This window comes from Mobula hypostoma, chromosome 3 (genome assembly GCF_963921235.1).
Source record: "Mobula hypostoma chromosome 3, sMobHyp1.1, whole genome shotgun sequence".
Taxonomy (NCBI): Eukaryota; Metazoa; Chordata; class Chondrichthyes; order Myliobatiformes; family Myliobatidae; genus Mobula; species Mobula hypostoma.
This window is the reverse complement of record NC_086099.1, coordinates 222,306,275-222,329,574: the sequence shown is the minus strand read 5'-3', so window position 1 is coordinate 222,329,574 and position 23,300 is coordinate 222,306,275. Positions and strand designations below refer to the sequence as shown.

Sequence of the window (23,300 nt, the reverse complement as noted above, 5' to 3'; positions counted from 1 at the left end):
TATTCGGGATGAAACAATTGGCATGGACAGTATTCGGGATGAAACGATCGGCATGGATCGTATTTGGGATGAAACGATCGGCACGGACAGTATTCCAGATGAAATGATCAGCACGGACCGTATGGGGGACAAAACGATCGGCACGGACAGTATTCGGGATGAAACGATCGGCACGGACAGTATTCGGGATGAAACGATCGGCATGGATCGTATTTGGGATGAAACGATCGGCACGGACAGTATTCCGGATGAAATGATCAGCACGGACCGTATGGGGGACGAAACGATCGGCATGGATCGTATTTGGGATGAAATGATCAGCACGGACCGTATCCGGGATCAACGATTGGCACAGACAGCATTCTGGATGAAACGATCAGCATGGACCGTATCTAGGACAAAACGATCAGCACGGACAGTATTCCAGATGAAACGATTGGCATGGATCGTATCCGGGACGAAACGATCGGCACGGGCTGTATCCGGGATGAAACGATCGGAACAGACCATATCCGGGATGAGGCAATCGGAACAGACTGTATCCGGGACGAGACAATCAGAACGGACCATATCCGGGATGAGGCAATCGGAACAGACTGTATCCGGGACGAGACAATCAGAACGGACCATATCCGGGATGAGTTTTGCAGTGGGTATTTCCTCAGACCGCCCCTTCCCTTGGCTCCAGCACCCGCTCTCTCAATGGGGGACTTCCCTTTCAGACAGATGCTCTCGAGTGAAATCAATAGGGCATAGCAGGTCCGGACAGCTAGCTGTGCGGCTGAGTGTGACTGTGAGAGTCTGGGTCTGAGTGGGAATGAGTATGTCTCCGCGAGTCTGAGAGTGCTAGTCTGTGTCTGTTTGTGAGTGAGTGTGTCTGTGAGTGTTTAGTGTGATTATACGTGTGTATGAATGTGTATAAGAACATAAGGTATAGGAGCAGATTAGGCCATCTGGCCCACCGAGCCTGCTCTGCCATTTAATCATGGCTGATTGTTCTTTTTTCTCCCCCTCAACCCCAGTTCCCGGCCTTCTCCCCATAACCTTTGATGCCATGTTCAGTCAAGAACCTATCAATCTCTGCCTTAAATACACCCAGCGACCTCATCTCCACAGCTGCACGTAGCAACAAATTCCACAAATTCACCACCCATTGGCGAAAGAAATTTCTCCGCATCTCTGTTTTGAAAGGGCGCCCCTCTATCCTGAGGCAGTGCCCTCTTGTCCTAGACTCCTCCACCATGGGAAACATCCTTTCCACATCTACTCAGTCTAGGCCTTTCAACATTTGAAAGGTTTCAATGATATCCCCCCTCATCCTTTTGAATTCCAGCGAGTACAGACCCAGAGTCATCAAACGTTCCTTGTCTGATAACCCTTTCGTTTCTGGAATCATCCTTGTGAACCTCCTCTGGACCCTCTCCAATGCCAGCACATCTTGTCTAAGATGAAGGGTCCAAAACTGTTCACAATTCTCAAGGTGAGGCCTCACCAGTGCCTTATAAAGTCTCAGCATCACATCTCTGCTCTTGTATTCTAGACCTCTTGAAATGAATGCTAACATGGCGTTTGCCTTCCTCACCACCGACTCAACCTGCAAGTTAACCTTTAGGGTGTTCTGCACAAGGACTCCCAAGTCCCTTTCCATCTCAAATTTTTGGATTTTCTCCCCATTTAGAAAGTAGTCCGCACATTTATTTCTACTACCAAAGAGATGACCATGCATTTTCCAAAATTGTATTTCATTTGCCACTTTCTTGCCCATTCTCCTAATCTGTCTAAGTCCTTCTGCAGCCTACCTGTTTCCTCAACACTACCTGCCCCTCCACCAATCTTCATATCATCTGCAAACTTGGCAACAAAGCCATCTATTTCATCATCTAAATCATTGATATACAGCATAAAAAGAAGTGGTCCCAACACTGACCCCTGTGTAACACCACTAGTCACTGACAGCCAACCAGAAAAGGATCCTTTTATTCCCACTCACTGCCTCCTACCAATCAGCAAATGCTCTAACCATGTGAGTAACTGTCCTGTAATATCATGGGCTCTCAACTTGGTAAACAGCCTCATGTGTGGCACCTTGTCAAAGGCCTTCTGAAAGTCCAAATATACAACATCCACTGCATCCCCTTTATCTATCCTACTTGTAATCTCCTCAAAGAATTCCAGCAGGTTCATCAGGCAGGATTTTCCCTGAAAGAAACCATGCTGACTTTGTACTATCTTGTCCTGTGTCACGAAGTACTCCATAACTTTATCCTTAACAATTGACTCAAACATCTTGCCAACCACTGAGGTCAGGTTGACTGGTCTATAGTTCCCGTTCTGCTGCCTTCCTCCTTTCTTAGAGAGTGGAGTGACATTTGCAATTTTCCAGTCCTCTGGCACCATGCCAGAGTCCAATGATTTTTGAAAGATCATTTCTAATGCCTCCACAATCTTTACCGCTACCTCTTTCAGAACCCTAGTGTGCAGTTCATCTGGTCCAGGTGATTTATGTACCTTTAGGTCTTTTAGCTTTTTGAGCACCTTCTCCCTTGTAATAGTAACTGCACTCACTTCTCTTCCCTCACACACTACAACATCAGGCACACTGCCAGTGTCTTCCACAGTGAAGACTGATGCAAAATACTCATTTAGTTCATCAGCCATCTCCTTGTCCCCCGTTATTATTTCTCCGGCCTCATTTTCTAGCAGTTCTATAACCACTCTCATTTTTCTTTTATTTTTAACATACTTGGAAAAGCTTTTACTATCCACTTTGATAGTATTTGCTAGCTTGCTTTCATATTTCATCTTTTCCCGTCTAATTATTTTTTAGTTGCTCTCTGTAGGTTTTTAAAACCTTTCCAATCCTCTATCTTCCCACTAATTTTTGCTTTGTTGTGTGCCCTTTCTTTTGTTTTTAAAATAACTTTGACTTCCCTTGTCAGCCACGGTTGTATATTTTACCATTTGAGTATTTTTTTCACTTTTGAAATACACTTGTCCTGCACCTTCCTAATTTTTCCCAGAAACTCACGCCACTGCTGCTCTGCTGACATCCCTGCCAGCAGCTCCTTCCAATTTACTTTGGCCAACTCCTCTCTTATACCACTGTAATTTCCCTTACTCCACTGAAATACTGTTACATCAGACCTTACTTCCTCCAAATCAAATTTCAAGTTGAACACAATCATATTGTGATCACTGGTTCCTAGAGGTTCTTTTACCTTAAGCTCCCTAATTGCCCCTGGTTCATTACGTAACACACATCTCCTGGTAGTCTCAAGGACAAACTGCTCTAAAAAGCCATCTCTTAGGCATTCAACAAACTCACTCTCTTGAGATCCATTACCGACCTGATTTTCCCAATCAACCTGCATGTTAAAATCTCCCATGACTGCCATAACATTGCCCTTTTGATACACCTTATCTATTTCCTGTTGTGATCTGTGGTCCACCTCCCAGCCACTGTTGGGAGGCCTGTATATAACTGCCATCAACGTCCTTTTCCCCTTGCAGTTTCCTAACTCAATCCACAAGGATTCAACATCTTCTGATCCTATGTCACATCTTTCTATGATTTGATACCATTCTTTACCAGTAGAGCCACACCACCCCCTCTGCCTACCTTCCTATCCCTCTGATACAATGTGTGACCTTGGACATTCAGCTCCCAACTATAACCATCCTTCAGCCACGATTCAGTGATGGCCACAACATCATACCTGACAATCTGTAATATTGCAACAAGATCGTCCACCTTATTTCTTAAACTACATGCATTTAGATACAACACCTTGAGTACCGTATTTGCTATCCTTTCTGATTCTGCATCCCTAATGTTTTGATACTCAGCCTGTTGGCTGCAACTAAGTTCCATCACCTGTCTGCCCTTCCTGACAGTCTGACTGCACGCTATCTTTAGTTTTTTACCATCTGTCCTTTCCTGAGTCCCTTCACTCCAGTTCCCACACCTCCTGCCAAGTTAGTTCAAATCCTCCCCAACAGCTCTAACAAACCTACCCACAAGAATATTGGTCCCCCTCGGGTTCAGGTGCAACCCGTCACTTTTGAATGGATCATACCTTCCCCAGAAGAGATCCCAATGATCCAAGAACCTGAAGCCCTGCCCCCTGCACCAGCTTCTCAGCCACACATTTATCTGCCAGATCATCCTGTTCCTACCCTCACTGGCACATGGCACAGGCAGCAATCCAGAAATTACTACCCGGGAGGTCCTGCTTCTCAGCTTTCTACCTAAATCTCTAAATTCTCCTTTCAGGACCTCTTTGTTTTCCCTTCCTATGTCATTGGTACCAATATGTACCAAGACATCTGGCTGCTCTCCCTCCCTCTCCAAAATGATGTGGACGCCATCTGAGACATCCCTGACCCTGGTGTCTGGGAGGCAACATACCATCTGGGTATCCCGCTCACGTTCACAGTATCTATGTCTATTAGTGTGTTTCTGCAAGTGTGAATGTGTGTGTGTGTGAATGTGTGTGAATGTGTGTGTGTGTGAATGCGTGTGTGTGTGTGTGTGTGTGTGTGTATATCTGTGTGTGCATGTACCTCTGCAGGTGAGTAATTGTCATGTATATCTTTGAATGTGTATCCTCAAATGTGTGTAGTCTGTGTGTGTGTGTGTGTGTGTGTGTGTGTGTACGTACACTCTGGGTGATTAGTCCGTGTCTGTGTGTACTCTGTGTGTGTGTGTGTGTGTGTGTGTGTGTGTGTATACGTACACTCTGGGTGATTAGTCCGTGTCTGTGTGTACACTGGGTGTTTAGTCTGTGTACTTTGTGCGTGTGTCTGTATGTGTGTGTGTGTGTCTGTAAGTACTCTGTGTGTCTGTGTCTGTGAGCACTTTGCCCGTCTGTGAGTGTGTCAGTGATTGGAAATGTTGAAGTCTGAATGAGAATGAGAGCAGAGGGCGGTATGACAGTGTCAGGGCTCTGCACACGGAACTCAGAGACAGAACAGTGTCCCACAGACCACTGCAGGGAGGGGCTCCCTTGCTCTCCAGGATGTGTCTCTTAGTGACGGCAAACACCGAGCAGGTGGGGCCTGGAGATTCAGGAGTTTTGTTTGTTTGAAGTCTTTGTTTCCGTTCCCCAAGACGGGGCTTTTGTCAGCCGGTGCTGACGCTGCCCGGCCCCTTGACTGTAGGAGACGTGGCTTCCTCACACCCCCAGGGGCTTGGCCAGAGGGTGCTTGCACTGAGGCCAGCACTTCTCCGCGGAGCGAGGTAGGGAGGAAAGCGGGTTGCTTTCCCGTGTGGGGTCTTGCTGTGCGTAAGTTCAGAAATTGGGATGTCGCATTGTAGTAGCACAATCAGAATTCGGTTTCGTATCACCCCAGCTTATGTTCTGAAATTTGTTGTGTTGTGGCAGCAGTACGATGAAACGTATAGTTTTTATTATCAGATATTGCAATAAGAAGTCTGTATAAAAAATTAGATGAAGGAAATTGTGCAAAAAGAGGGGAAGTAGTGAGGTGGTGTTCAAAGCTTCAGTGTCCATTTAGGAATCGGATGACAGAGGGGAAGAAGCTGTTCCTGAATCTCTGAGTGTGTGCCTTCAGGCTTCTGTACCTCCTACCTGATGGTAACAGTGAGAAGAGGGCATCCCCTGCGTGGTGGGGTCCTTAATGATGGCTACCACCTTAGTGGTGCATTCACTTTCAGCTAGGCAGCATTTATTGTGTTGAGTTTCGGTTGCCCTGATGTTGGAAAGATGCCATTCTGTAAGGAGGCACAGAAACCCGAAGTCCCACAGCACCAGGTTCAGGATCGGCAGGCTGACCGGCATCTGTGGGAGGGAAGGAACAGTCAACGACTGGGCATAGGGACTCGACCTTACCACGGGGCAGGAGCTGTGGGAGCCTGAAGTCCCATAGAGTCAGGAACAACCATACAGTCCTTGAACCAAACGACACAGCCCTAATCACGTTGCACTACAATGGACATCATATCTTTGTTCTAGTTGTGCTTTTTCTTGTAAAAATTGTGTATAATTTATGTCTTTTTCTATGTTTATATTTAAAATGAGGGTTCATAGGTTCCTGATTAGTCGGGGTCTCATAGGTTATGGGGAGAAGGCAGGGGAATGCGTTTGAGAGGGATAATAAATCAGCCATGAAGAAACGTGGAACAGACTTGATGGGCCAAATGGCCTAATTCTGCTCCTTTGTCTCCTGGTCTTTTTCTTGTGAATGCTGCTTATCCAGTGCTGTGAGCCTGTGGTGCTGCCGCAAGTCAGGTTGCCATTGGACCTGTGCTCACACTTGTGCAGTTGCTCATAAGCTCGACTTTGACTTTAAGGTGGAAAGAGAGCAGAGGAGATTTACAAGGAAGTCGTCCCGACTTGAAGGTCTGAGTTATGGAGCAAGGTTGAGCAGGTTGGAAGGTAGTAGGCTGAGGGGTGACCTTGTTGAGGTGTTTAAACCTAGGAGGGGCATATATAGAGTGAATATGCTCAATTTTGTTCTCTCAGGTTAGAGGGAATCAAGCACACGAGAGCATAGTTATACAATAAGAGGAGAAGGGTTTAGTAGGAACCCGAGGGGGGACCTCTTCACACAGAGGGTGGTCTGAGGAAGTGGTTGAGGCACCTCGGAAACAGGCCCAATCAGATGATGAAGGGCTTGGCTTTCGATAGTACAGCACCGTACAGGCCCTTCAGCCCACTATATTGTGCTGACCATTTAGCCCACTTCAAGCTCAATCTAACACTTCCTGCACACATAGCCCTTCACTTTTCTGTCATGATTGCACCTAAGAGTCTCTAAAATGCACCGAATGTATCTGCCTCTACCACCACTCCTGAACGGACATTCCACGCACCCATCACTCTCTGTGTAAAAACCTTACCTCTGACATCCCCCCTATACTTTCCACCAACACCTTAAAATAATTCTCCCTCACATTAACCATTTCCACCTGTCGGCCTGTCCACTTCATCTCTTTTCATCTTATTGTACAACTCTTATCAAGTCACTTCCCATCCTCCTTCTCTACAAAGAGAAAAGTCCCAGCTTTCTCAACCTGTGCTCTCTAATCCAGGCAGTATCCGGGTAAATCTCCTCTGCGTCCTCTCTAAAGCTTACACATCCTTCCTGCAATGAGGTGACCAGAACGTGGAAGAGAGGGAGGGAGGAGGAGGGGCACCAGAGGGAGGTGGTGGGCAGGTGGGCAGTGAGAGGGTAACCAGGAGGAGAATGGAAAAGGGGGGGGGGAGAAATTACCTCACGTTAAAGAAATCAATGGCTTCCTCCTATCTGGTTCACTGTCTTCTCCTATCAGATTCCTTCTTCTTCAGTCCTTTACTTTTTCCTCCTATCACCTTCTAGCTTCTTACTTCATTGCCCCACCTACCTACCTTCCCCCTCACCTGGTCTGACCTATCACCTTCTAGCTTGTACTCCTTCCTCTCCTCCCACCTTCTTATTTCCTCTTCTCCACCTGCCCCCACCCTTCCTTTCCAGTCCCGATGAAGGGTCTCGTCCTGAAATGTCAAGTTCATTTCCCTTTACAGATACTGCCTCACCTGTCAGGCTCCTCCGGAATTTTGTGTGTGTTGCTTGAGACTTCCAGCATCTGCAGAATCTCTTGTGTTTTTGCATCGTCCGCCCGAGGGGAGATGGGAGAATGTCTGGGATAGACGGGATCTTTGATGACGATGAGGCATTGAGAAGTCCCACTTTCAAATCTCTTACTAGCTCTTCCTTCAGTTAGTCCTGACGAAGGGTCTCGGCCTGAAACGTCGACTGTACCTCTTCCTAGAGATGCTGCCTGGCCTGCTGTGTTCACCAGCAACTTTGATGTGTGTTGCTTGAATTTCCAGCATCTGCAGAATTCCTCGTGTTTACGTTGCTGAAACGTTTGTGGTATTTCAGTGACAGGTGCCTGGGCAGTGGGGACTCCAATCCCCCCCCCCCCATTTGTCACCAAGGTGGGGGCGATCCTGAGCGGCAAGCTCCCTGCTGACACCCCTCGTCCTCTGGAAAGAGAGGGTAGTGATGTACCTGTGTATAGTGTGATCTGTTCGGATGGCAACACACACGTTGTACGTCGGTACATAAACCAATCCACTCATGGGCGTGGATCGCCCCGTCACTGTATGTCCTGCCAGAGATGGCCACTGAGGGAGAGCCATCTGGAAGGGCTAACTCTCGGGAACTTACAATAGTATTGTGAAGATTACCTTAGTATCAGGCAGGGCAAGGTACTAGGGGACTGTTCAATAGTGTTAGAACAGCTGAATTTGAGCCTGGTGTATTGCACTTTCAGGATTTTGTATCTCCTGGGGGGGTTAGAAGTGGGGGGTGGGAGAAGAGGTTTTACATCAGTTCATCAGGCACGCAGACTGTAGCAAAGAAACAGGTCTGAGCTGCACATTCTTAGTCAGTTCACCCAACACCAATGGTAGGAGAAGAGTCCAATTCAGTCCATCATCGTGTTGGCCCCCTGAATGAGGGGTGAAGAGTGGGCCCAGCTCAGGACCTTCCCCCACCCCTACCCCCCCGGATCAGCAGTCAGACTGGGGGAGGGATGGGGTTGTTGTTGGAGGGGTTTACCAGTGTCCCGGTGGGTAGGTGGGGGTGGCACTGTGATTTGAGAGCTCATTCTGACCCTGTTTTCACCTCTGATCACTTCCAGCTGTGATAACCAGTCGCCATGCCAGCCGTAATACCAGAAGCCTTTAAACATGTCGGCAAGGACCTGGGACTTCAAATATGGACCATCGAGGTGAGATGCAATATTCATGAGTGGACACTGTGTGTGTGTGTGTGTATGTGTATGTGTGTGTATGTGTATGTGTGTGTGTGTGTGTGTGTGTGTGTGTGTGTGTGTGTCTGCGTGAAAGAGAGAGTGAGTTTTGTGTGTGAGGGAGTTCTGTATGTGTGTGTGTGTGTGTGTGTGTGAGAGAGAGTGAGTTTTCTGTGTGTGAAATTTGCCTGTGTGAACTCTTGTGAATTCTTTGTGTTAGTTACCAGTTGAAATGTACTTATTTAACTAAAGTGGGATTTCAACACAGCACAGTACAGCCCACGATGTTACACTGACCTGTTCACCAACTCCAAAATCAATCTAATCCTTCCCTCCCACATACCCTCTATCTCTCTATCAAACATGCTTATTTAAGAGTCTCTTAAATGACCTTAATGTACCAGCCTCTACCACCACCCCTGGCAGGGAGTTTCATGGAAACAGCACTCCCTGATTAAAAAAAATCTACCTCTGACACTCCCCCATAATTTTCTTCAAGTGCCTTAAAATTACATTCCCTTGTACAGTATCAGTCACTTCGACCCTGGGAAAAAGTCTCTGGCTGTCCACTCGTTCTATGCATCTTATCATCTTGTACAGCTCTATCAAGTCACCTCTCGTCCTCCTTCACTGCAAAGGGGAAAACCCTCACTTGCTTCGTCATTCCAGTTAAGACATGCTCCTTAATCCAGACAGCATCCTGATAAATCTCCTCTGCATCCTCAAGGGTTCAAAGTACACAGCTCTGAAACTCTTCTTCTCCAGGTGGCCATGAAACCAAGGAAGAAAAGAAAAGCAGCACCACGACCATCGGCCCCCAAATCCCTCCTCCCCGCACAAAAATACAAAACAAAAATGGAATGGGCACACCAACCCCCAAATTCCTCCTCCCCACACAAAAACACAAACAAAAATGGAATGGGCACACCAACCCCCAAATCCCTCCTCCCCACACAAAAACACAAACAAAAATGGAATGGGCACACCAACCCCCAAATCCCTCCTCCCCACACAAAAACACAAACAAAAATGGAATGGGCACACCAACCCCCAAATCCCTCCTCCCCACACAAAAACACAAACAAAAATGGAATAGGCACACCAGCCCCCAGATCCCTCCTCCCCGCACAAGAATACAAAGCCGAGAAAGACTGGGTGGAAAAACAGAATACAAAGGAACCTTAGGACTGGAAAAAAATCCAAAGCCCAAGTCTACATCCAAAATGCAAAAAACTTCTCTCTAAAACTCCCACGTCCTTTCTATAATGAGGCGACCAGAACTGAACGCAATACTCCAAGTGTGATAGAGCTGCCATGTTACCTCACGGCTCTTGGGCTCGATCCCCCAACTGATGAATATAAAAACACGCCATATGCTGCCTTAACCTCCTATCAATTTACTTTGTGTCTTTGAGGGATCCATGGAAATAGATCCCAAGTTCCTCCTGTTCCTCCACACTGCTACTAGTTGGCCCCCATTGGTCAGGATTGACCGTGGATGGTGTGTTCTAGCTACCATAAGCAAGCCAGGGCAGTACGATATGGAGAGCGAGCTGTTGCCCATGTAGCAAGCTCCCACTCTCCACGCAGCTGCTGAACCCAAAGGAATGGCAGATACTGACACAGTTTGGTACCGGCAGCATCGCAGGAGTTGCCAGTCAGCATTGAACTCAATGTAGGACTGCTTTAGGAACTCCAAGCTCCAGATTTTTCCCTCAGGGCTTACTCCCAAAGATTTCCCCCGTGAGTGGGTATAGCCTCAAGGCAGCGCAAGTTTGAGATCGGAGTTTTCCTTCTGGATGAGATGCCAACTACGGCTGACGGGCTCCAGCTGCCTGGAGTGACTGGTTTTAAGGCGCCAGTAACCCGCCTCTGCCAGTGGAAGTGGTAGCCAAGTCACACGCGAAGGCCAGGATCTGGACGTGGTTGCCAGAGGCTATTTGACACCCATGCCATTGGGAGCATTTAATAGGTAGTGGGACCTTATTCCACTACCCCCCAACAACCCCCACGCCCTGCCCCGGCTATGACAACCTTAAGGAACCATTATTATAAATTATACGGTAATACTAATAACCAAGGTATAGTTAAGGGAATGTTAAGGAACTGCTAGGAGTCCTGCCATTATCCCTCTACTCTGCTTCAATGAACAAGTGTTTCATGAATGTCTGAACCACTGTCTATGGATCACTGGTTGCTCAAACCGGACCAGTGAGGGGGTGCACTGGCCTGACTGCACCAATCTTCTGACTAGCTCAAGGTCCGTTGCAGAGCTCCCTGTTTCTCCCTCCCCTCTTCTACTGGGAGCCTTCACCAAGACCCATTCAGAACATTAAACCCTCTCATATATCCCCCGAACCTTTCTGTTCTGGTCACCTCATTATAGAAAGGATGTGGAAGCTTTCGAGAGGGGGCAGAGGAGATTTACCAGGATGCTGACCAGATTAGAGAGTCTGTCTTGTGAGGGTAGGTTGAGTGAGCTGGGGCTTTTCTCTTTGGTGTGCAAGAGGGTGAGAGCCAACTTGATCGGGGTGCACAAGATGATAAGAGGCATAGATCAAGTGGATAGCCAGAGACCTTACCCCAGGGTGGAAATCGCTACTACCAGGGCGTAATCTTAAAGTAAGTGCAGGAAAGTAAAGGTAGAATTCATAAGGAATTTTTTTTACAGAAGTTTGTGGGTGCGTGGAATGTCCTGCTGGGGTAATGGTAGAGGCAGATACATTAGCCAGATTTAAGAGACTCTTAGATGGGCATGTGGATGATAGGTAAGTGGGGGGGGGGTGTATGTGGAAGGGAAGGGTTAGATTGCTCTCAGACTAGGTTAAGAAGTTGGTGAAACATCGTGGGGCATAGGGCCAGTACTGTGCTGTAATGTTCTATGTCTCTAGCACAGCCCCAGGCTCTCCCCATCCCCATAGCCCAGGTAACCTCTGCCAATTGAACTTGCTCAAATCTCCCCTGAATGTTCTGCCCCTGGCTGGGAGAACCTATCTCCCTGGCACAAGAGGAGCCTCTGTATCCAACACATCATCCTCCGTAACTTCCGCCACCTCCAAAGGAATCCTACCACCGGACATATCTTTTACCTCCCTCCCTTCCGCTTTCCACAGGGATCGCTGCCCCTGTGACTCCCTTGTCCATTTGTCCCTCCCCACTAATCTCCCTCCCGGCACTTACCCCTGCAGGTGACCAAAGTGCCATGTCTGCCCATTTACCTCCTCCCTCACCTCCCTTCAGGCCCCCAACAGTCCTTTCCCTCCCCCCACCTTTTCATTCTGCTGTCTACCCCGCCTCCCTTCCTTTTCAGTCCTAAAGAAGGGTCTCGGCTCAAATGTCAACTATTTATTCCCCTCCGTAGACGCTGCCTGACGTGCTGAGTTCCTCCAGCACTTTGTGTGTGTTGCTCTGGATTTCCAGCATCTGCAGACTGTTTCGTGCCTATCTCCTGTCCTTTGCCTGACAAGCGGCTCTTGGTGAGCCCACCGTTCACCGGCTGGGAAGCCTGCTGCCGAGCCCTAGGCTCCCAGGGTAATGTGGCGTGGGTTCCCTCTTCTCTACTGATGTCTGGTGTGTCTCTTTGCAGAAAATGGAAGTGGTCCCCATCCCTCCGAAGGCTTACGGGAACTTTTTTGAAGGCGATTGCTACTTGATACTGTTCGTAAGTACAAGTTCTGGAGACCTCGAGGAACGCAAGCGAAGCACTCATCTGTCGAGAGAGGGAAACAGAGTTAACGTTTCATCAGATAGCGAGAGAACAGCGCGGTTTTGAGTAACAGAGAAGGTAGGGGGAGGGAATATGTAGAACAAAGGGAGATAGGGAGAGACCCAGTGGATTCATGGGGCGATTAAGTAAATGAGGCTTTTTGTGTTGTGCTGCTGAGAGCAGGACTGTGATACTTGGGCCAGCAGCCTCTACTGTACTGAGTGATAGAGTCTTATTGCATGGAAGGAGACCCTTTGAGATGGATCTTAAGCAATGCTAATGCTCCCACCACAACCACCATCTCCAGCAGCTCAGTCTGAGTAGGCAGCACCCGTTGCCTGAACTCCTTTATCAATTTCTCAGCTCCGATCTTAAAACTATGCCCTCTTGTTTTAGCTCCCCCTTCCTTGGGGAAAAAAAGACTGTTTTTTCACTCTGTCTATGCCCCTCATCAACTTGTACTCCTCTATCAGGCCATCCTTCAATCTCCTACATTCCAGGGAAGTTTTCCCTGGAGTGTCGGAGGCTGAGGGGGCAAATTTTTCACCCGGAAGGTGGTGGGTATATGGAACAATATACAGTCCTGTGCAAAATATTTTAAGCCAAGGGTGAAAAGCTAGGGTGCTAAGGCTTTTGCGGGGTACCATACCCGCTCTGCCAAAGGCAGCGGTGGAGGTGGGTTTAATTACAAGGTTTAAATGGGGATGGGAAAGGTTTACAGCGGGGCTTCCTAACCTGGGGTCCACAGTTAACTATACGTTGGGGATTCCTGTTTTGGAGGATGGGGCTAGCTCAGGTAAGCAGCTTTGCCAGCATGGTTAAGTTGGGCTGAAGGGCCTTGTAACATGCTGTATGACTATACAACCATCAGGGGCTGCTGCAGCCTTGCAAACATATAAGCGTAGAAGTGTATAGTACAGGAACAGGCCATTCTCAGCCCACAATGTCTGTGCTAAGCACAATGCCAAATTAAACTTAATCTCTTGTCTGTACGTGATCCATATCCATCCAATTCATGCATTCATGTGCTTAACAGTTTCTTAAAGGCCTCTATTATATCTGCTTTCATCACCATCTCTGGCACCCTGTTCTAGACACCCATGACATTCTGTCAAAAAAAACTTGGCCTCACACATCTTTAAACTTTTCCTCTCTCACCTGAAATGCTTGTCCTCTGGTACTTGGCTCAGACTTTTCCAGTTATTGGGTAAGGAGGAAATGGCAGAGGCTTTGAATGACTATTTTGTGTCGGTCTTCACGGTGGAGGACACATCTAACATGCCAAAGAGAGATGTTATGTATGTGATGGGAGGTGAGGACCTCGATACAATAGCTTTCTCTAAAGAGGTAGTGCCGAGCAAACTTGTGGGCCTGAAGATAGATAAGTCCCCTGGTCCTGATGGAATGCACCCCAGGGTACTGAAAGAAATGGAAGAAGTTATAGTCGAGGCTTTGGTGATGATTTACCAAAATTCTCTGGACTCTGGGCTGGTCCCAGCGAATTGGAAGACAGCGAATGTTCAAAGGCAGGTAAATATGGGCCAGTTAGTTTAACATCTGTAGTTGGGAAAATGCTCGAGGCTATCATTGAAGAAGAAATAGCAAGGCATCTGGAAAGAAATGGATCCATCAGGCAGACACAGCACGGATTCAGCAAAGGCAGGTCCTGTTTGACAAACTTACTGGAGTTCCTTGAGGATATAACAAGTGCAGAGGATAGAGGGGAACAGATGGACGTTATTTACTTTCAATTTCCAGCGTTTGATAAGGTGCCTCATAGAAGACTTATCCATAACATAAGGATGCATAGAGTTGGGAGTGATGTATTGATCATCATTACATAATAGAACATAGAACATAGAATAGTACAGCACAGTACAGGCCCTTCGGCCCACAATGTTGTGCCCACCCTCAAACCCTGCCTCCCATAAAAGCCCGCACCTTAAATTCCTCCATATACCTGCCTAGTAGTCTCTTAAACTTCACTAGTGTATCTGCCTTCACCACTGACTCAGGCAGTGCATTCCACGCACCAACCACTCTCTGAGTAAAAAACCTTCCTCTAATATCCCCCTTGAACTTCCCACCCCTTACCTTAAAGCCATGTCCTCTCGTATTGAGCAGTGGTGCCCTGGGGAAGAGGCGCTGGCTATCCACTCTATCTATTCCTCTTATTAGCTTGTACACCTCTATCATGTCTCCTCTCATCCTCCTTCTCTCCAAAGAGTAAAGCCCTAGCTCCCTTAATCTCTGATCATAATGCATACTCTCTAAACCAGGCAGCATCCTGGTAAATCTCCCCTGTACCCTTTCCAATGCTTCCACATCCTTCCTATAGTGAGGCGACCAGAACTGGACACAGTACTCCAAGTGTGGCCTAACCAGAGTTTTATAAAACTGCATCATTATATAATGTCTCTCTGCTGCTTCCTGCTCACCCCCCTGCCCTTCCCCTTTATCCAACCGTGGTTCCCCTCTCCCTGCCCCCTTCCCACTCTCAGTCCACAATAGAGACCCATATCGGAATCAGGTTTATCATCACTCACGTGTCATGAAATATGTAGTTTTTTGCAACAGCAGTACAGTACAATATATACACTTACTGCAGTACTGTGCAACAGGTCTTAGGCACCCCAGCTATATATATGCACCGTAGACTTGTCATGAAATCTGTTGTTTTCACAACAGGACAGGCAGTCTTCTCATTGCTACCATCAGCAATGAGGCACAGGAGCCTGTGGACACACACTCAGTGGTTCAGGAACAGCCTCTTCCCCTCTGCCGTCAGATTTCTGAACTCCCTCACTATATTTTGCCCTCTTTTTGCACTGCTAATTTAATTTAGTTTATATGTGCTGCATATATATCTTATTGCAATTTATAGTTTTTATTATTGTGTATTGCAGTGTACTGCTGCCGCTAAACGACAAATTTCACAGCCTATGCCAGTGATATTTAGCCTGATTCTGGGTTTTGTGGCAACAGAACAGCGGAAGATGTAAAAGAAATTACTGTAAGCCAGGGGTGCCCAACCTGGGTCCACAGAGCCCTTGGTTAACGGCGAGGGTCCCCAGCATAAAGAAGGCTGGGAACCCCTGTGAGCCATATAATTAAATATTCAAACAAATGGACAAATAAGTACTTAGATCGATAAATATATAAAACAAATGATTGTATAAACTGATAGAAAAAGTAGTAAGTAAATGGCAGAATAAAGGAATAAATAGATAGATAGCTAAACAAAAAGTTAGCTAGGTCGCTAGATGGATAGATAGAAAACAAATAGATCTATAAAAATCAAGCAGGCGAGCGGTTTATCACGCTGCTCCACGGGCTTTGCTCGTCTCTCTGCTGGACTGAGACTATGGCCAGCAACCAGTGGACTTCTGGATCGGCTGCAGTGGTGTTGTGAACTCCGGTTCTGAATGCTGTTTGCATGATTTCTCTCTCGCTCTCTTTCGCTGTGCATTGGGTGTTTGAAGGTCTTTTGTTTTTAATGGGTTCTGTTGGGGTTTCTTTGTTTTGAAGCTGCCCTGTAAGGAGACAAGTCTCACAATTGTATAAAGTATACATACTTTGATAATAAAATGCACTTTGAACTTTGAACTTTAAATGGATGAATGAATGAATGATTAAATAATAAGCCATTCTCCTTTCTCACCTGGGAATTATGCCTCTTGGTTCTGGGTTTGCCGTAAGGGGGGATTTCCTCTCTGCCGATTGCTTGTCCGCTGCTCCAGTCTCCAGTTCCCCATGTGAAGTGCATAGCCACATCAGGGGATGCCTCAGCAATGCAATCTTTGGTTGAAAGGGATGTTAAAGGAAATGCCTTCTCCGCACAGGCCAAGAAGACGGCCAGTGGGATCTCTCAGGCCATCCATTTCTGGATCGGGAAAGCATCCTCGCAAGACGAGCAGGGGGCTGCAGCCATGTACGTCACCCAGCTGGACGATTGCCTGGGAGGGAGTCCCACCCAGTACCACGAGACACAGGGCCACGAGTCCCCAGAGTTCAAAAGCTACTTCAAGAATGGCATTGTGTGAGTAATGTTGGGGAAGCCCTTATTCCAGTGGCTTGGTGATGCTGGTTTAAAATCTCGCAGACACATTAAAAATTAAGATTAGCTTTATTTCTCAAAAGTACATCGAAATGTACATAGTGGGGGCTGTGGGGCTGCACTCACTGTAGGTTAGAAGAATGAGGGAAGGTCTCATTGAAACCTATCGAATGTTGAAAGGTTTAAATAGAATGGAAGCGGAGAGGATGTTTCCAGTCACGGGAGAGTCAAGAACCAATGGGCACAGCCTCAGAATAGAGGGATGTCCCTTAAGAATAGAGATGAGAAGGAATTTATTTAGAGAATAGATGGTGAATCTGTAGAATTCATTTTCTCAAATGACTGTTGAGGCCAAGTCATTGCGTATATTTAAAGTGGAGGATCTTGATTAGTAAGTTTACAGGAGAAGACAACATGGTTAGCACAGACACAGTGGGCCGAAAGGCCTGTTCTTATACTGATGTCAGCTTTAGTTTGGACCTCTGGAAGTGTGGGAGCCACTCCATCAGTGGTGGTGGTCAGTGCTGGCCTTAGACTGGGAGAAGGAAAGTGAATTGTGGGCAGAAAGGCAGGGGGGTGGGGGAGAATGATTAACACCCTCTGATTTGATCTGTCTGCCGTCAATAACCATGGCTTCACTCTGATTTGCTTTTTCTTTGGAAGGTACAAGAAAGGAGGTGTCGCCTCAGGGTTCAAGCACGTGGAGACAAACGTGTACAACATCCGCCGTCTGCTCCACGTTAAGGGGAAGAAGAAAGTGGCGGCCACAGAGGTGGGAAAGGTTGCAGTGCCTGGGGGTGTGCTGGGGCCCACAATAGGACCAAGTCAATCTAGAGCTTCCCACTTAGGCCAGAAATTAACTGATATAATCATTCACTGAAATGAGATACCTGACAAAGGAACTGAGATCTAGTTAATTAGTTAATGCAACCAGATGAAACCAGCTAAGATGGGCATAAAAATGTAGAAACATAGAAATCTACAGCACATTACAGGCCCTTCAGCCCACAATGTTGTGCTGACTATGTAACCTATTCCAGAAATTGCCTAGAATTTCCCAACCGCATAGTAAGTAAGTAAGGCATCCATTAGTCTTGTGAGACCATGGATCTGCGCCTGGAAAATCTTCACTCTCCAGGGCCCAGGCCTGGGCAAGGTTGTACGGAAGGCCAGCAGTTGCCCATGCTGTAAGTCTCCCCTCTCCACGACACCAATGTTGTCCAAGGGAAGGGCATTAGGACCCATACAGCTTGAGCAATGTGTGATTAAGTGCCTTGCTCAAGGATACAACACGTTCCCTCGGCTGGGACTCGAACTCACGACCTTCAGGTCGCTAGTCCAATGCCTTAACCACTTGGCCACGTGCCCACACGCATAGCCCTCTATTTTTCTAAGCTTCATATACCTATCTAAGAGTCTCTTAAAAGACCCTATTGTATCTGCCTCTACCACCGTTGCTGGCAGTGCATTCCACAAACCCACCACTCTCTGTGTGAAAAACTTACCTCTGACATCCCCTCTGTACCTGCTTCCAAGCACCTTAAAACTGTGTCCCCGCGTGTTAGCCATTTCAGCCCTGGGACAATGCCTCTGGCTATTCATACGATCAAAGCCTCTCATCATCTTATACACCTCTATCAGGTCACCTCTCATCCTCTGTCACACCGAGGAGAAAAGGCCGAGTTCACTCAACCTATTCTCATAAGGCATGCTCCCCAATCCAGGCAACATCCTTGTAAATCTCCTCTGCACCCTTTCTATGGTTTCCACATCCTTCCTGTAGTGAGGCGACCAGAACTGAGCACAGTACTCCGAGTGGGGTCTGACCAGGGTCCTATATAGCTGCAACATTACCTCTCGGCTCCTAAACTCAGTCCCACGGTTGTTGAAAGCCAATACACCATGCGCCTTCCTAACAACACAGTCAACCTGCACAGCAGCTTTGAGTGCCCTATGGACACGGACCCCAATATCTTGCTGATCCATGTTAGTCAGTATGAGGGTGTTGGGCCAAAGGGCCTCTTGACCTGCTCTATTGGTTTATTGTTTTTTTTGTCATATGTACCAAAGCAAAGTGAAAAACTTGTCTTGCATACTGTTCATACAGATCAAATCATTACACAATGAATTGAGGTAAAACAAGGTAAACAATAACAGAATGCAGGATAAAGTGTAACAGCTGCAGAGAAAGTGCAGTGCAGGTAAAAATCATAATGAGTCAGAATGTGAGGTCAAGAGTCCATTTTATTGTACTAGAGAACCATTCAATATTCTTATAACATTCACGATAGAAGCTGTCCTCGAGCCTGGTGATGTGTGCTTTCAGGCTTTTGTATCTTCTGCCCGATGGGAGGGGGGAGAAGAGAGAATGTCCGGGTGGGAGGGATCTTTGCTTATGTCGGCTGCTTTACTGAGGCAGTGAGAAGTGTAGACAGAGTCCATGGAGAAGAAGGCTGGTTTCCGTGATGTGCTGAGCTGTGTCCACAGCCGTCTGCGGTTTCTTGCAGCAACACGCATAGCCTTTGCCGTACCGAGCCGTGATGCATCCGGACGTCCAAACACGAGATTCTGCAGATGCTGGAAATCCAGAGTAACACACAGTGTTTGCTGGTGGAATTCAGCAGGTCAGGCATCGTCTGTGTACAGGATTAAACAGTTGATGTTTCAGGCCAAGACCCCCTCGCCAGGACTGGGAAACCTTATCGTTCCAGTCCTGATGAAGGATCTTGTCCTGAAACATCGACAGTTTATTCCTGTACATGATGCATCTGACTTGCTGAGTTCCTTCTCTGTTTTGTGTGTGTGTTGCTCAAAGTTTCCAGCATCTGCAGAATCTCTTGTGTTTTAGTTTAGTTGGATGTTTAATTAGTTTTGCATAACACTGTGGGCAGAAAGGCCTGCTCCTGTGCTGTACTCTTCTCTGTTCTACATTGTAATTCTGTGTACAGGTCGACCTTTCCTGGGACAGCTTCAACTCAGGCGACGTTTTCCTCTTGGATTTGGGCAAAGTCATCGTCCAATGGAACGCGCCACGGAGCAACAGGACGGAGAGGTTAAAGGTCAGTTGGATTGGGGAGGCAGTTTCCCCAGGGACCCATCGCTGCTTCTTTCCTCTGCTGTTTCCCACCCCACCCTCAGTGACCCTCCGATTACACCTCCAGCACCCCCAACCCCTGTTCCTTTCACCCTTTGACCTCCGGCTCCCCAACTCTCCTCCACGCACCCTGATCCCAATTTCACTACACGGCCTCTAGCAGGGACATGGACAAGAGTGGAGAAGGAGTCTAGGTGAGCCTAGATTACAACGGGAATGTGATCAGCAGCCGGGGAAAGACCATTGGAGTTTAATTCACAAAGAGTGACCTTTTGCACTTGGGCCAGAACAGACCATGAGATCATAAGACATAGGAGCAGAATTAGATGATTATATTCCATTCCTGAGGCTGTGTCATCTGGTCCTAGACTCCTCCACTAATCTAAGAAAAAAATGTGCTGACTTTGGAGAAGGTCCAGTGGAGGTTCACGATAATGATCCTAGGAATGAAAGGGTTAATGAATGAGGAATGTTTGATGGCTCTGGGCTTGTACTTGTTGAAGTTTGGAAGAATGAGGGAGGATCTCATTGAAACCAATTGAATATGGAAAGGCCTGGATGGGGTGGAAGTGGAGAGGATGTTCGCTCTAGTGAGAGAGTCTCGGACCAGAGGGCTCGGCCTCTGAGTAGAAGAACAGCCTTTACAAAAGAGATGTGGAGGAATTTCTTAAGCCAGAGGTGGTAAATCTGGAATTAATTGGGTATATTTAAGCATTTGGGTATAATGAAGGCAGAGGTTGATAGGTTCTTGATTAGTCGGGGCATCAAAGGTTACGGGGAGAAGACAGGAGAATGGAGTTGAGGGAGACTGTGGGGTGACCTTATAGGGGTGTATAAAATCATGGATAATCAGCCACAATGGAATGGTGGAACAGACTCGATGGGCCGAATGTGAATTCTGCTCCTATGTCTTATGATCCGTGTTAGCAAAGTAAAATATGGAGGAAGATGTTGAAAATCATGGTAAATGTTAGGGCCCTGAAGAGTGTGGTAGAGCAGAGGGACATGGTAAATGTTAGGACAGTGGAGAGTGTGGTAGAGCAGAGGGACATTGATAATACACGTACACTGTTCCATGAAAGTAGAGACACAGCTAGACAGAGTGGTGAAGGAGATGTTTGTCATGTTGGCCTTTATTGGTTGGGGTACTGAGTCTAAGAGCTGGGGCAAAGTGATGCAGTTCTGTAAGACATCAGTTAAGGCCACGTTTGGAGCACTGCAATTAGTTGTGGTCACTCTGTTATGGGAAAGAGATAGCTGAACTGAAACTAGTTCCCTGAAAACTTATGAGGATGATGCCAGGATTTAAGGGGGAGGTTGTACACATTATGACTTCATTCTGTGGAACATAAGAAGCTGTGGGGTGACCTTATAGGGGTGTATAAAGTCATGGATAGTGTAGACAGGGTAGATGCTCACAGTCCTTTTCACAGGATTGGAAGAGAAGGCAAACTCAGTGGTCACTTTCTTAGGTTCCTAATATTTTACCTATATGGACTTCTGTCTGTTTGTGGTCTCTTGCTGCTGTAGCCCATCCACTTCAAGGTTCAACGTGTTGTGCATTCAGAGATGCTCTTCTGCACAGCACTGTTGTAACATGTGGTTATCTGAGTCACTGTCACCTTCCTGTCAGCTTGAACCAGTCTGGCTATTCTACTCTGACCCCTCTCTCTGTAACAAGGCATTTTTGCCTGCAGCTCATTGGATGTTTTTTTTGTTTCTTGCACCATTCTCTGTAAACTCTAGAGACTGTTGTGTGTGAAAATCCCAGGAGATCAGCAGTTTCTGAGATACTCAAACCACCCCATCTGGCACCAACAAACATTCCACAGTCAAAATCACTTGGATCACATTTCTTCCCCATTCTGATGTTTGGTCTGAACAACAACTGAGCCTCTTGACGGTGTCTGTGTGCCTTAGTGCATTTGAGTTACTGCCAGGTGATTAGCATTAATGAGCAGGTGTACAGGTGCACCCCAATAAAGTGGCCACTGAGTGAAGGTTTAAAGTTGGAGAGGAAGAAGTTAAAGGGGACACAGTAGGTAGCTTTTTCATACAATGGATGGTGGGTTAACGGAGTGAGCTACCAGAGGAAGTGATAGAGGTAGGTAGACTGGCTTCATCAGTTGGGGCATTGAATTGAGAAGTTGGGATGTCATGTTGCAGTTGTAGAAGTTGTTGGTGAGGTCACATTCGGAATATTGTGTTCCGTTTTGGTCACCCTTTTACAGGAAAGATGCCATTAAGCTGGGAAGGCTGCAGAGGAGATTCACGAGGATGTTGCCAGGACTCAAGGGATTGAGTTGTGGAGAGAGTCTGAGCAGACTGGGACTGTTTTGATTGGAGTGTAGAAGAATGAGGGGTCACCCTATAGAGGTGTATGCAATTACTGGGGCCATAGACAGGATCACAGTCATTTCCTCAGGGCTGGGGAATCAAGAACTTAGGGGCATGTGTTTGAGGTGAGAGGAGAGAGATCTAATGAGCAACTGAGGGGCAGGTTTTTCACCCAGAGGATAGGCAGTATATGGGGCAAAATGCCAGGGGGAGTGGTTGCAGTAAGTACATTGGCAACATTTAAAAGGGGTAGTGGGCAGGTACAGGGTAGAGCGATGTGAAACGCAAGCAAGTGGAACTGGTTCGGTTTGGAAACTCGCTTGGCACGAACAAGATGGGCCGAATGGCCTGTTCCTGTGCTCTGGGACTCTACGTAGGGCGGTCCGCAGGGGGACCAGGGACCTGGAGATGTGAGATGATGGTCGGAGGGGGTGAGGAAGCAACTTTGTGCCTGAACCAGCGTGGATAACTTCACTCACCCCAGCGCTGAACCGATACCACAACCTATAAACTCACTTCCAAAAACTCTACAACTTTATGTTCTCAATATCGGGCTAACTACTTTTTAAACAAAATATTAGCACAATTTCTGGTCTTTTGCACATGGGTTGTTTGTCTGTGTCAGGTGGAGTCTTTCATTGATTCTATTGTGTCTCTTTGTGAATGCCCACAAGAAAATGAACCTCAGGGTTGTATATGATGACATGTATCGGGGGTTCCCAACCTGAGGTCTACGGACCCCCAGTTAATGGTAGGGGTCCGTCGCATGAGAAAGGTTGGAAACTCTGGCGTATATGTACTTAGATTCTAAACTTACTTTGAACTTCGAGGTCACTGTGACGTTGGTGTGCCTCTTCCTTTCTCCCTCACGCACACACATAGGCCCTGCTGCTCGCCCAGGACATCAGGGACCGCGAGCGAGGAGGCAGGGCCCAGATTGGCATCGTGGACGGGGATCGCGAGAACCAGAGTCCCGAGCTGATGAAGATCATGACAGCCAGTTTGGGAGAGCGGAGGGGAGAGCTGAAGGAGGCTCTACCAGATGAGAAGGCTGACCAGCTGCAGAAGTCCAACATCAGGCTCTACCAGTAAGTGTCCATGAGGCCTCTGGCCTGTCTGTGGCCCCTCACCATTCTGTCAGTGGTGATCCAGCATGTTGACTTATCAGCCTGGCCCAAAGTGTCTGATTTAATCATTATGACCAGTACAATGTCGCCCCTTCTCTCTTCTTCTATTCTCCATTCTGTTTCCCACTCCCCTCTTCTCTTCTTAACTGCCCATCATATCCCTCCAGTTCTCCTTCTCCTCCTTCCTTCCCCCAATGCTCCACCCTCCTCTCCAAATA

The 23,300-nt window shown here is 47.3% G+C and overlaps 1 protein-coding gene across 5 annotated transcripts in view; it reads left to right on the top strand.

The window, feature by feature from the left end:
• vill (villin-like) overlaps window positions 1-23,300 on the top strand; it is a 102,101-nt gene that overhangs the window by 30,953 nt on the left and 47,848 nt on the right. For 4 of the 5 annotated variants that reach the window (XM_063044576.1, XM_063044574.1, XM_063044575.1 and 1 more), the window contains exons 2-7: window positions 8,651-8,740; window positions 12,348-12,422; window positions 16,310-16,506; window positions 17,188-17,296; window positions 19,473-19,583; window positions 22,838-23,043. In XM_063044576.1, coding sequence (XP_062900646.1) covers window positions 8,669-8,740; window positions 12,348-12,422; window positions 16,310-16,506; window positions 17,188-17,296; window positions 19,473-19,583; window positions 22,838-23,043 — 770 coding nt within the window. In that variant the 5' untranslated portion in view covers window positions 8,651-8,668. Of the gene's footprint in view, window positions 1-5,099; window positions 5,240-8,650; window positions 8,741-12,347; window positions 12,423-16,309; window positions 16,507-17,187; window positions 17,297-19,472; window positions 19,584-22,837; window positions 23,044-23,300 lie in introns of those variants that run through there. The other variant, XM_063044579.1, reaches the window with a different exon arrangement.